At 48.0% G+C, this 15,077-nt stretch overlaps 1 protein-coding gene across 1 annotated transcript in view; it reads right to left on the bottom strand.

Moving 5' to 3' along the window:
• LOC119163379 (uncharacterized) overlaps positions 1 to 13,558 on the bottom strand; it is a 40,652-nt gene extending 27,094 nt beyond the window's left edge. The window contains exon 1 of the mRNA XM_075887608.1: positions 13,331 to 13,558. Coding sequence (XP_075743723.1) covers positions 13,331 to 13,520 — 190 coding nt within the window. The 5' untranslated portion in view covers positions 13,521 to 13,558. The remainder of the gene's footprint in view (positions 1 to 13,330) is intronic.
• Positions 13,559 to 15,077: the final 1,519 nt, after the last annotated feature.

Below are 15,077 nucleotides of genomic sequence, written 5' to 3'. Positions count from 1 at the left end.
GTTATACACCAGCACACAGCGAGCTCAGTGCTCGCTGCCATATTGAAATGCGTGTGGCGCCGTCTGTTGTAAGCGCGGCGAAGCAACACTCTCAACTGCCAGGCGAGCAGACGCCTTGCAAATCAAACGCGAAACTTCACAAATCGAGTCCGGCTGTAAGCATGTTTCACGCTGTTCCTGTGCGGAAATTTCATGCTGATTTCGTGTGGAACATCGAGGAGACTTTCCTCGACAGTCCGGAATATCTGCAGCACATGCATCGCAGACTACGGAAGCAGCTTCATCAGGTACGTACTATTGCGATTGAAAGAAACGCGAACAGCGCAAAGCGTTGCTTTCGACACAATCGAACTGCGGCGTGCCTTGGCTGTGACAAGGCAGAATTTCGCGCTGTAAGCCGGCGTCAACGTAGCGCTAGAATCTGGTTCCAACTTCCGCTCGTGCACGGCATGTGTACCGATTGCCAGTCCTGCCGGGCACTCGGAACACACACGCGCTGCAAAAGGGCAAGCCAGAACAATACATTAGAAAAATTCCGCCATATCCACGAAGTGAATGATGATGAGTGGGCGAAGCTCCGGAGGTAAATCTGGTAAACCATGAATCCTCTGTACATTTTGCCCACTCGATTTTATTACATCGCTCCCCCTAGCGTACGTCGCCGCACTAAATCGAACGATTGCCTTCAACCAATGACACGCGCCATATGTGACATCATTCCTATTTTATAAGATCTCGCGTCTTTCATCAACTACAAGTACCTCTTTCTAGTTTATAACATCTTGCATCTTTTCATCATCAGCTACAAGTACCACCATCTAGTAAACACTACAAGAACTAAACGAGAGGTGGATACATACAAGAGACGCTACCGCCATCTAGTGAACACTGCAAGAACTAAACTAGAGGTGGCTACATACAGGGGACGGTACCGCCATCTAGTGAACACTGCAAGAACTAAACTAGAGGTGGCTACATACAGGCTACAGGGGACGCACAGCCCACGCCCTAAAGAGCTTCGCCCCTAAAATGCTACGGTGACACCGGCCGAAAGCACGTGTAGATTCGCCTAGTGATAGTCAAGGCATGTCACAGTTCGACCGAGTCGAAATTCATGCTTTCCGCGCCATTCACGCATCGCGGTAGTATGCATAGACCGTTGCAGTTGTATTAAACATGCGCGGTGCGTGCATCCTGTTGTGAGTCGTACTACGTCGATCCTATTATAGACATGCGGCCTGCGAAGGAGTACGGCAATTGTTTTGTGCCTCATGCTACAGGCATACTGCACGCAAATCGCTGCTGTAAAGTGAAACTGCTGGAGTCGAGCTTGAATAAACGCAATAAGTATACTTACTTGTACGCTTCGCTGGGCTCGTAGTTTTTCCTGCTGATTGCGAATATGTCCTAAGGCGGCAGAGCTCAACGTTTTTTGTTGTGGACTGAAATCTGTGCAATCGCAAAACACCGCACCGGCACAATTCCCGCGATGCGCTGTGAGCTTCACAAGCAGTGCTCAGCAATCTCTCCTTCTTGTGCTGGTTGTTGTTGCATCAGATGACAGCGCAGTCGTACCCAGATGACATTTTATAAACGGGTGCAGCGTGAACAGGCGCTTTTTCGCATTTTAAACTCCCACTTTCTGCATTTCATGCTGGCGAGGCGCGCTTGGCAGTACATGTGGCAGCTCGCGCTATTACTATCGTCGCGCCTTGGCAGTTGCAAATAAATTATGGCATCTCTGGGAGCGAGGGTACACTAGCAAAGGTACACCTTCGAATAATAATAATAATAATAATAATAATAATAATAATAATAATAATAATAATAATAATAATAATAATAATAATAATAATAATAATAATAATAATAATAATAATAATAATAATAATAATAATAATAATAATATCAATAATCATAACAATAATAATAATAATATCAATAATCATAACAATAATAATAATAATAATATTAGGCTCCCGTAGGAAGCACCGCTGTAAATTATTCATGGAGTTTCACAAGCTAGAAACCACAATATAATAGTTATTCACGCCACAGTGGAGGAAGCAACAAAAGGTAGAAGGCAGGAAGGTTAACCAGAAAGACATCCGGTTGGCTACCCTACACTGGGGGATTAGGGAAGGGGACAAGAAAGATGAGAAAAAGGGAAGAGATGGAAAAGAAAAGAAGAGACTGACAGTTGTTTTACTGCGGCGTGTAGAAGTTCACCGCAGGTCAAAGGCGTTCACACAAACCCGTCTTTCTCAAGAAACACAGGAGGGCTTTCACTGCCTTAATTGTGGGCTGTCGAGGGATGTGGACGCTGCTGTAATAACACCTGCACAGAAATAGGCCAATCATCCAGTCACCGCATAGCGTTGGCAAATACTTGTCTGTCTGAGGCAAATAGAGGACAGTGACACAGCAGGTGTTCGATATTTTCATCAATGCCGCAAACATCGCATGCCGCACTGTCAGTTATTCCAATTAACGTGGTATAAGTTTTCGTGAAAGCAACTCCCAGCCAAAGGCGATAGAGAAGCGAAGCTTGACGTCGATGTAGGCCTGGTGGAGGCCGGAGTTGTAGTGAAGGGTCAAGATAATGTAGTCCGGTACGTCGTATGCTGGTGTGTTGCACTCAGACAGTGTGAGACTGCGGGCCAGTTGACGAATCTGCCTCGCAGAGTCCGCTCTTGAAAACGGATTTGGAACATTGTTTGCTTCTTCGTGTGACTTGCGAGCAGCATGATCTGCAGAATCATTTCCGCTTATACCACAACGCCCAGGTAACCATTGAAACTGAATGTCGTGGCCTTGTTGTATTAAGAGGTGGCGAAGTTTCACGGTTTGGTAGGTCAACTTGTCGTGGCATCCGCGTCGGAGAACTGACAGCAAGCACTGTAACGCTGGTTTCGAGTCAGAAAACACGGCCAATTCACTTGGTATTTCTTGAGAATTCATAAGTTCCAGAGCCCTACGCAGAGCCTCGAGTTCTGCTGTCTTGGACGTTGTCGCATGTGAAGTCTTAAAACGCTGAGTTACCCCTTGTAATGGTATAACCACTGCTCCACCTGAACTGTACGACGTGGTCGAGCCATCTGTGTAAATGTGCACGTTATTACTGTAGTTTTGATCCAGTAGGAATAGACTTAGTTGTTTTAGGGCATCTGTCGATTTTATCCACATTCCTGGGATCGTTAAGTAAACTCGCGGCCGGCTCAAGCTCCAAGGAGGAAGCAGTGGCTTTGATGCAGGAGCGTACGCCTCAGTAAACAATGATCGATACTTGCATACAGTGGCACCGTATGTCGTGTGGGGCCTTTCATTAGCGAGGCTAGTGAGGTGGTTGGAAGGGGTCCTGGCATAATGCCTGAGATGCATGCGTATTGTCTCGGTACTAATATGCGTCTTGATTGAGTGATCTTGAGAGATAGCAATGGTTTCAGCCGTTGAAACACTACGGGATAATCCAAGGCATATCTTAAGTGCTCGGGCTCGAATGCTCCGAATTGTGTGCAGGTTGGTCTTGCCGGTGTTAGATATTGCAGGTAAGCTGTACCGCAAGAAACCGTAAAGTTCCAGCATGGGTGGTACGGGCACTCCCCATTTCTTTCCTGCAAGGAATTTGAACATGTGACAGGTTGCGGTCAGCCACTTCTTCACTTAGCTCACGTGTGGAGTCCACGACAGGTTTCTGTCTATTATGACTCCTAAAAACCCGTGGCTTCTACTGAATGATATGTGTTCTCCATTAATTGATATGCTGTAAGCAGACATTGGTTTGCGCGTGAACGCTACCACTGCACATTTTTCCGCAGGACACCTCGAGGTCTTGTTTACGAAGGTAGCATGACGTCGCTGTAGCAGCCTTCTGAAGGCGGGTGCGAAGCTGAGGCCTTGTCACACCTGATGTCCAAATGGAGATGTCATCAGCGTAGACAGGAAGTTCTACTGTGCTAGGTAGCTGCTCGACTAGTCCAATGAGATATTGAAAAGTGTAGGGCTTAGCATTCCTCCCTAAGAAACTCCTCGGCTGCTGTAATAATCAGATGTTGCGCCATTCGCTGTCATCACGTAAAATGATCTCAGCTGTAAGTAGCTGTACACCTACATATATATTTTGCCACGAAGAGCTACTGTTTCCAGAGCACTAAGGATGGCTTTATGGGTAACATTATCTTAAGCCCCCTTCACGTCTAGAACCAGGGCGGCACACAGTCTCTTACAGGCTTTCTGGTGTTCAACATATGTCACCAGATCAACAACGTTGTCAATTGATAAATGGCCGCGTTTGAGTCCGGTCATAGATACGGGATAGATTTCGTAGTGCTCTAAATACTACTTCATTCGTCTTAGAATCATTCTTTCCATTGTTTTTCCCACACAACAGGCAAGCGCGATAGGACGCTCTGAAGCAATATCCAAAGTAGATTTACCAGCTTTTAGAAGTGGAATGAGGTGACTTGACTTCCATACTTGGGGAATCATACCAGTCTGCCAGGAGTCGTTGTATATGCGTAAGAGTGCCTTCCGAGCTTCGTCTCCAAGATTGCAAAGGGCACGATAGGTAATGCCGTCAGGTTCGGGTGCTGAAGAACGTCTGCACAGTGTCAGTGCCACCTCTAGCTCATCCATTGAAAACTGGCACTCCATACGGGGATCACATGAGGGCTGTGGGTTGTCAAGTGATTCCATTCTTGTTTCCGTGAAATGGGACTCGCCGGCAATTCTTCTACAAAATAATTCTGCGACGTCAACCTCTCTGCATTGTAGGTTAAGCGCCGGAGATGTAAACGGGTGTTGCGGACCAAAGGTTGTGCTAAGACCATGGACAGTTCTCCATAATAGTGATAGGGGCTTTCTTGGATCCAACAAGTCGCAGAAGTATGTCCAACGTCGCCAAGCCAGTTTATCCATGTGCCGTTGTATTTTCTTTTGAATGCGTCTAGCCATCCTCAAACCTTCCATGAACTTTGTCCGTCTGTACCTACGTTCGGCACGTCGACGTTTTGCGCGAAGTTTCTCAAGTTTGATGTCAAAATCGGTGGGCTTGTAACCAGTCAAAAGTTAATGCGTGGTATTCTGCAGGGCATCTTTTATCGAGTCCTCTAGGTTATAGGATGAGCCGTCGCTACAATAGTCTTCCATTAACACTTTGAATTTCGGCCAATCGGTGTACTTGAGGTCTCTGGAGGACTCGTAGCGGGTGAAACCTTCTATCCTCAGGTAAGTTGGAATATTGTCGCTGCCCCGCGTTTCAAGATCTGAAGACCAGTGCACTTTTCTGGTGTTTTCGTGCAGTCTTGTACATCGTATGCTTGGTGTTCCGCTGAAATCAGTGTCTCAGTTTTTTTATTTTGCTTTCCTGCAAATCCTGGGAGCTACCGTTCCCTCCTTTGCGGTGATGCTTCAGGACACACCTGAGAATGTTCCTGGCGTGCAACTGTCCCATCGGGCTTCGTCCAGGAAACGTGACAACGCGTCGAGTGACACGGACAGCGAGGCAACCGATTTGTAGTCGAATGGCTTCGAGTCATCGGACGATGACTTCAAAGTCGCCATGAATCCAACTAAAAAACGAAGACTGCTGCGGACGGCGTCGTCGGCAAGTGTTTCCACCGTTAAGACTGCACCACAGCGCTGGCCGCACACGATGCTGTTCATACCCGAAGACCCTGCGTCCAATTTGCGACTCCTCAACAGGCAAGTTCTTTCTGTGCTTCTCGAGGAAACCGCGTTGAATGAGATCAAAGACGTGAGGATCAATGCACGGAAGAATGTCTTTGCCGTAGACGTTCTGCACTGTAGCACGCTGCAAAGCCTTCGGCACATAACAGAAATCGGCAACGTGAAAGTTCGGCCAATGGTCACTACAGGTTGTAATGGCACTGTAGGCGTCATGTATGATATGGATCTTTCCATCCCAGCTAATGACCTGCAAATATTAATAAAGCCAGCTTCAGATGGCACTCGCATCACGCACATCACCAGACTTGGCAACTCACGCTGCTTGAAGCTTGTGTTCGAGGGAGACAGCCTACCATCGTACGGCAAAGTTGGTCGTGTTCGTCACTCAGTACGTACATATGTTCCGAAGCCGTTGCATTGCTACAAGTGTTTCGAGATAGGACACGTAAAAAGTGTGTGTGAGAACAAAGTCGTGTGCACGTGATGCACTGACTCTCATTCTTGTCTTGTCTTGTCTCCTAGGAGATCTTGGCTCATACCCACATGGGGGACTCTCATTTAAAAGACGCATGCGGTGCCACCGTGTTACGATGTCCAAACTAACACGCCGCTCATGAAGCCTCATCCAAAGATTGCCCGCGCGTGCGAAACGAGCACGCGGTACTCACGCGTATGGTGCGGGACAATTCAACGCACAGGGAAGCTGCCGCTACACTTCGCCGACGACGGCGCTGAGGCCGAAGACCACGACAGGACTGCTCTGCCGATAGAGAGATGCCATCCTCTGTCAAAGTGACTGACCCACAAACACCGATCTCAATGAAGACGAATACTGCGAAACAGAAGACAGGGACAGCAGTGCCACCTTCCGAACAGTAGCCCTCACTTCCACGAGGTCAATTTACTTCTGAGTCACATCAAATCCCGCCGCTCTTGATGGCCTCTCAAACCAGTGACGCGATGAATGAAGATCAACATGTGATAAGCTTGCTGCAATCGCTGATGAGTGCCATGCGTGTCCTACTGAGAAATATGAAGATTCCGTCTGCGCAGACCGCACTTCATGTGCTGGACACCCTGAGTCTGGTGCTTGCACTTTTAGGATAAAACCACGGCCAGCGAGGCCCCGTCGTTTCGAGTGGAAGTCAAGAATGCATCTGTCTTTCAGTAGAACACCAGAGGTCTTAAGTCGCGCATGTATGACTTTAGACAGTTTGTATTTGGCAACTGTTCTCCCATTATTGTGACTTTCGAACCCAACCTGTCTGCTTCAAACTGTCAGGATATGAGTGCTTTAGGTCCTCCACTCACAGAGACTGCAGCAAGGTTATGGTATTCATGCGCAATGACCTCACTTTAGTTCACCACACAGTCTCGCTTTATGAAGAGAATCAATATGTGTGCCTTACTGTGAAGAAGAATAAGGTTACTTTCACGATTCTCGGAGCTTACATATCTCCATCAAGTCGCCTCGACTGCGAACGTTTACGCGGTATTATGACAGCGACTCCAAGCCCATGGGTGATCGCTGGGGACAATAATGCTCACTATTTCCTACAGGGAAGCTCCAGGGCCCACTCTAGAGGAAGAAATTTGCGTCATTTGCCTCGGAGTACAAACTTTGCGTTTGTAATGATGAAAGCCCTACGTATTTACGCAAATCAGCCTATAGCAGCTGCCACAGTGGAAGGCTCCCGCAAATTCAGATCATGTGGTGTTCTTAAGCAGGCATACCAGGGCCTGCAGAATTCCAGGAAAGGAATTCGGCAACCAGCGCGTGTGTACAGGCAGTTTTTTTTGTACACACCACGGGGTTTCTTGCTCTAGGAATTAATTGTATTTTGAATTAATAATAAACTGAAACTGAACATTGGGGAACATTTCGGTAAATGTGACAACAAGGCACGCGTCAAAAAAACAAAAAAAAAACCGAACGGGACACGACACACACACTAACAAGAGGTGACAGCAAGCTGTGCTTGCCATTCCCCAAGTTTTAATAAAGGATGCGTTGCCCACAGTGTCGAGTCGTCCGCCTGTGCTATAAATATTCAACACGTGTCAAAGGCACCTCTAACACGATCAATACTGACGGCGGCAGCGTATGCGTAGTCGGACGTAGCCACGTGCCGTTTTGTTTCCCGCCGAAAGTCTTCCACTTTTTGGTACAAAGGCAGCCGCGTGTGTCAGCACAGCTGCCGCTCGTAAAAACAAAATGAGTTTGAAATGGATTCCCTTAGATAAGAGCCGATACGAAGCAGCACCAGGGGTCAGTGCAACTATATACAGAAACGCACTGTTGGAAGACGTTCTTGAATCGGACGAGAAGTAAGCGTTGTGCACCCTGTCGTGAAGTTGTGAATACGCCGCACACTCTTTTTTTTTTATGCGCACTACGAGATTGTTTGCTGGGAACGTCCCGTGGGGCAGTTCTCACAGCAGCCCAGCAATTGCGGTGTGTAGAAGGGTAATTATACGAATAAACAGACCCTGCAGCCATGTTTAGTCTATTACATTCAAACTGTCCCTGTACACCATCGTTCTTGTTACTGCGCAGTAACAAGAACTAATGAAAGAACAACAGTCGAGAGGAACACAGCCACTAATAAAAGTCGCTAGCTTCGGAGCCCGCCAGCCCAGCCACGGTGGTCTAGTGGCTAAGGTACTCGGCTTCTGACCCGCAGGTCGCGGGATCGAATCCCGGCTGTGGCGGCTGCATTTCCGATGGAGGCGGAAATGTTGTAGGCCCGTGTGCTCAGATTTGAGTGCACTTTAAAGAACCCCAGGTGGTCGAAATTTCCGGAGCCCTCCACTACGGCGTCTCTCATAATCATATGGTGGTTTTGTGACGTTAAACCCCAAATATCAATCAATCGGAGCCGGCCAGACAGTCCCCCCCCCCCCTTGTAGAAGACACCGAAATGGTCTCGAAGCGTAGGATCAGCTTTCAATATTGAAAACTATAGACTAACGGTGCCTGGATAGTCTGTTTATTCGTATAATTTCTTACCCAGTCAGACTAGATATCTGTCAACTATGTTTACCTTTAAAAGGCGTTATTGTGCGAAATTTATGCCGAGGATCTTTTGCACTATAGTGTCAATGAGACTTAAGACTAAGCAATATCGTCGGGGACTACGAGTAGCAGTGGTCTACTTCATCAATTGCTAGCGTATTATTGATGTACATTAACGAACTCTTTCGAGAAATTGGCAGATCCCACGTACTGTGGGAATCGAACCCATGCAAAGCACGAATGAGGAAGGTTGATGTGTCACTTTAACATCAGCACAACTATACGTTCAATAAATCATCTGCCACCTGTGTGGCGTGGTGGTGCAATGGTTACTGTATGCTCAGATGCGGACTGGAAGGTCGTGTGTTCGATTCTGGCCACTGCTGTCGCATTTCGATGACGACGAAATGCTGCAGGCCCATGTAGTGTGCTATCACCGTGCACTTTTTAACCGCCATACAGTCTAAATTTCCGGAGCCCCGCACTGCGACGTTCCTCGTAACAATATCGTGGTTTTTGGGACGTAAAAGCACCAATTTTTGCAAAAAATATCGATAAAATAAAAGTGCGATAACAAAGAAAGCTCATTTTTAAGTGACATGTTTGAGACGAGGTAACGGGTGTTGGTATTGTTAACGACTAGCTTGAGTGGCGGCACCAAGCTGAAACTGTTCACCTTCCCCGCAACATATCTACAGGCTCTAGAAATCCTAACCAACATAAACCACTAAGGCCAAATCTAACGCTTTGCATATACTGCTCTTTCATAGTAGGATATGAAGTACTTTCTTAGGCCAGGGTACAAGTACAAACACAAGGGCATGTTTTAGGGGCGAAGCTCCTTATAACGGCATCTGTTCGTCCCTCGTAGTCGTAGTAGTAGTCGTAGTGTGTAACCAGTCTTACATTTTGACCTCCAAGGTGGTGCCGGTGAGAGATTTCTTCTGTGCGTTGTTGAAGAATAAAAAATTCGCAGCGTGCGCGTTAACTAAAAGCCGAATTCTCCTGTCTCTCATTCCCCCTTAGCAGCCATTGGCATGTACAGTCGCGGCCACTGTAAGAGGGAACACGGAGCGGGTGACCGCGCTCCGCGGAGCGCCACGACGGGCGCTGTGCGAACTATTGCGGCGCAAGCGCAATAAGCGCCACAGGCGGAGTTAGCTGCGCGTCGTCTGCTATGGTGCCTCCCACTTCGCCTCGAAACCTAGATTGCGCGCGCGCTTAGGAATACACAAACCCTGTAGCATTGGCGCGTCAATAGATACTATTATAAAGCAGTTATGAAAGCGCGCAGGCATGCTGTACGCCTAAATATTAACTGCGCCTTTTACCTCTAAAAGTTCCGTTTGATCACAGAGGGTGGGTTTCATAATTGGCATGCTAAGGAAGTAAAAAAAAAAATCACACGACAAACAAGAGATACTGATAAATCTGTGCTTCAGATTTATTATATATACAATGAAGCCAAGACCACGGCTGCAAATGAAGCTTAGATGATGGTCTCCTTCCTTTCGGAGACAATCGAGGCAGCAGGGTGCAATGTCCGAACTAATGACGAAGGCGAATTTTAATACCTGGTTGCATCTCCCCCGGAAGCAATCGCGGCAGCCATCCTACGTGGCAGGGAACTGTATAACGAATCCACAAGGATGGCATCCAGCTTAAGGCGTTCCCATTCAGCGTGGACTGCTCTCCAAAGGCTGTCCCTTGACATTCCATGGAGGGGCTTGGATGCGAGTGCCGCTTTCATTTGGCCCCAAATATTTTCAACAATATTGAAGTCTGAGGACTGGGGCGGCCACTCTAAAACGGCGATGTTGAGGTGGCGTAGTAGGGCTTCAACTTTCTTCGAAGTGTGCACAGGCGAACGGTCGTGTTGGAATACAGGACCAGCCCCGGAGAAGTGCACCTTTGCAAGTTCGCAATGGGCCACTGGGGTCAAAATTTCGCAGTACTTGTTCGCTGTGAACTTACCGTCGATTCTCACAAGAGGTCCGAGACCGTCTTTTGTGATCATGCCCCAAACACCTACAGTTGACCTTCCGCTTTTCGAGACTCTTTGTAAGAACTTTGGCTGGTACCTGCATCAAGGAAAAAAAGAAAAGAACAATTGGGTGTCTAGACTACCGATTGTGAACGCATAAAATAAGGAAACGTACAGATAGCTGAAGCCGTTACGAACTTGTTCAAGCTATGTTTAAACGTGCAGTGTTTGAAATGCCTTTACGATTAACCGCAGTCGCATAAGTCGTCACTGCGTTCTTCTAAACGATTTGGGTGCGCGTTAATGATTCCTAGGTGGTCAAAATTATTCCGGAGCGCCTCCCCCCCCCCCCCCCTACGACGCGTCGCATCGCCTGTGTAGCGTCGGCCGTTAAACCTCATAATCAATAATCATCATGAAAACGGAAGCATCCGGGAGTCTCGAGATGTGTGCATGCAAACGGAATGACACACCCATTTAAACGTATTCACAGTACAAAATTGGAAGCCCATGCCGGAAGGACATTTCTTTCTTACGAAAAGCACTTTTCCAAAAACACATTCTCGTGTAGCTTACCGGGTGTTGTCAGGGCGCCAAATACAGGCTTGCTGATCGCACGATGTAGTGAACGTGCACTCGTCTGTGAAGACGACTTGCTTCCACTCCTCAGTTGAACGTTGCGCATGCTGTCGAGAAAACTGCAGCCGTTTTTCTTTGTTCTGAGCGCGAAGAAGAGGCTTTTGGGCTGCAATCTTGCTCTTCAGACCCGCTTTCCGGAGGCGTCGCTTGACCGTTGTAACGGATGCTCTCAAGTCGAAGGTATTTTTGATTTGCTGAGCAGAGAGACCTAGCTTCACGGCTGCCGCCGCAACGATCCAAGCATCCTCTTGTTCAGTCGTAACTCGAGACCTCGGCTTCCGCGGAGCATCCTTGATCCGGCGGCAAGATTTAAATGCTCTTACGATCCTGTTGACTGTCTTAAGCGTTCTTCCCGTCGCTTCGGCGATTTTTCGCTGCGACCTACCCTTGAAATAGAGCTCGATGATTTCCCAGCGCTCACTCTCAGGAACTCTGGCCATGCCGGAAGGTATTGCTCTGACGAAATGCCACACTAAGAACACATGCAGCCCCTTTTAAACTAATAACGAGCAGAGTTTTATCAAAAGTGGGCGTAACTTTCGTCGCCTAAATGCGCTGTTTGACATGCGAAGCATCCAAGGCACACTCTGTTAATCTTATGCCACGTGCTCTATTTCCTTTTGTAACACAGTGAAATTTCAGCGACCAACTTCATTTTGCGACAAAAACGAACGTCTGAAATTCAAAGCCGAATACTGGGTGTAGCATGAACGGCGCGCTGAAATAACCCAGTTCAAATACTTTCTATCCAGCTCCATAGCTACAGTATTTTGGACCAGAGCGCGTGCGGCGAAGTGGAAGGCACCGTAGCAGACGACGCGCAGCCAACTCCGCCTCTGGCGCTGATTGCGCTTGCGCCGCAATACTTCGCGCGGCGCCCGCTTGGTGGCCCGAAGAGAGCGGCCACGCGTGCGACGTTCCCTCTAACAGTGGCCGCGACTGTACAGTGAGCGCTATCTGACAAGAAAGGGTTGCTACGTTATAGTCGCTGGGCATAACCTCCTTGGTTTTAGAAAGGTTTAGCGAGCGTTGGGCCGCAGTGCCATGAATACAGTGAACTAGTATATACCATGAACTCGAGGTGGTTAAAGGTGGGAAGTAGACCCGAAGCGTAAGCCGTAAGAAAGTGTGCGTGTGCCACCTCTCGTTTAGTCCTTGGAATGTCCGCTGGATGGCGGTGCTTCTATATGGGGAATATATGATGAAAAGATGCGAGATGGTGGTACTTGGAGTGTTGAATAGATGGACGAACGGACACACAGACAGATGCACGGATGGATGCATGAACGGACGCAGGGGCGGATGCATGGACGAACGCAGGGACGGACGCACGAACAGACGCACGCACGGTCGGGCGAATGGACGCATGGACGGTCACACAGACGGACGCATGGACGGACGGAACCAAGAACGAAGGGACGGACGCATGTTTCGCCTCACTCTCCATCATTCAGTCCGTGGATATGCTGTCATTCTTTTATTTAGGGACGGCTTACTGCTCTCCCATAGTTAAGCACCAAGTAATCAAAATCCTTAAACAATTTTTCCAATTCCTAACCCTGCTGAGAGGGAGAAAAAAGAAAGCCTGAACGTTAAGCAGGCGCTGGTCTGGTTTGATAGCCTGCAATAGAGAAAGTGCTGAAAAGTGAACTTACATCTCCTTCCCATCACATAAGCGTAAATTATACTCACTGCAAACAATTGGGAAGCAATTACCAGACGCCGCGGAGGATCAGGAGTTACTATGCTCGCCTGCTGACATGAAAGACGCGGTTTGTATACCTGCGATATTGTACAAGCCTGTGTACCGTGCGATGTTAGTGCACGCTAACGAGTAGAAAAAAAAACTACAATAGAATCACCAGGTGCTTAAAATTAAGCGATTCCCATTAGTGCGGCCTCTCTCGTAACCCGTGTTGCCTGTAGGACATTAAACCTCGTAAACCATCTTAGATCAACAAGTTTACCAGGAATAGTTAAAAACTCCTCGCACAGTTACTTACATGTGGCGAGCAGAATGAGTGCAAAGACCAAGGAAATCGCCGTCGAATACGACGGCCTTGTCAACAGACGGCTCATATTTGTTGAAGCTGTCCAGGCAACCAGTCGGCTCAGCTGGCGGTCAAAAAGGAGCCGATACCCAGAGGGGGGTGTCGGTAATGGTAACGGGACGCTGCTCTTTAATCTATCCATCGCGCAGGGTGCGCGGTTATTTCGCCGCAGTGGGCGTAAAAAAGAGCAAAAACCGAAGTGGAGGATTAATTAGTCCGCGAAGGCCAGGCAGCCCCACACGCGCAGGTGGAGGCTAACCCACAGCTGCACTTCGTCACTTGACTCAGCTTCCTTGTATCCGGTGCAGCCGGCGTCCTGGGGTGGAAGCAGCCATCGCAGCGCAAATCATGTGCCAACAAAAAGAAAGAAAAACGAAAATTGGCCAAGTGAAAGAGAAGAGGCATAACGAGGACTAAACGCTGTGAGCTGCACGTGTCATGTTCACCTGACGTCTCAGTGTTCTGTGCGCATGGCGCGCCCTTACACGTCCACCTATACACCTCATGCAACACGTAATCTGGCACGTTTCGCCCTTTCTGCCTACGTTTTGCTTCACAGAACGCGAGTCCTCTTCTGTGGGGCATTTTCAGGAGAAACTTCTAAAGACAGATGCTGGAAAAGATCGTGTGTGATTGAGCAACCATGAATATGATATGAATATATGCGTAAGCGTTTCGTTTCCGTTTGTTTTGATTTGTTTTTAGCGGGATGGACTCATCAGCCTACCTTAGTCAAGCTTTCTTTTTTTCACCGTACCCGACCGTAAACGGAAATCCTTCATGTACTGTGCTTGCGATAAAATTTGGCAGATCACCACGTACCGAATCGACGTTATGCGAAGCATGCGGAGGGAAGGTAACTGTGCTGAAGTTTTTGTATTGAGCGACACGTCATGAAATGACGCTAAATATATATGAAGTCTCAATTTTCATGAAAGGAAACATGGCGACGCGTGGCCTGCGTGCTCCGGCGGCTTCTGGCAGCGCGTTCAAGCGGAAGCGATAGCAACCAGTCTCTTTTCGCGTCATCTCGCGGCGAGAAAAACAACCATTTGTTGCTGATATAGAACGGCAAGATGGCAATATCTCCCCCTTCAAGGCGATTACCCGACCTCGCATAATTTTCCCTTGAGTTTTATTGGCCTAAATGCTGGAAGGATATCGAAGACATTGTACGCTCATGCGACACTTGTCAGAGAGCTTGGAAATCCACGGACAAGTGGAAGGCACCCATGAAGCTTGTGCTAATTATCACAGAACCTTTTCGGCGCCTAGTAATTGATATCGTCGGGCCATTGCCAGAATCAAGGCAAAGTTGTTGGTACATTCTGACGGCCCTCTGTGTAGCCACAAAATTTCCGGAAGCGATACCACTTAAGGAGCTCAATTCCCCTCATGTCGTGGAGGCACTGCTATCTATATTTGCACGTGTCGGATTTCTTTCTGAAATCCAATGCGACAGTGGTAGTGTCTTCACCAGCTGCCTTACCTCCACCTTTATGGATAAATGTGGAATAAAAGTAGTGCACAGCTCGATCCAACACCCGCAATCTAATCTGGTAGAGCGTATGCATTCTGTTCTGAAACGAATCTGAGAGCTCTTTGCTACGAGCACAAATGCGACTGGGAAGCGTGTATTCCTCCCGCTATGTTCGCTTTGAGATCAGCTCCTCATGAGAGCACTAGATTTAGCCCTGTA

This window comes from Rhipicephalus microplus, chromosome 3, assembly GCF_043290135.1.
Source record: "Rhipicephalus microplus isolate Deutch F79 chromosome 3, USDA_Rmic, whole genome shotgun sequence".
Taxonomy (NCBI): Eukaryota; Metazoa; Arthropoda; class Arachnida; order Ixodida; family Ixodidae; genus Rhipicephalus; species Rhipicephalus microplus.
This window is presented reverse-complemented; position numbering and strand designations above follow the sequence as displayed.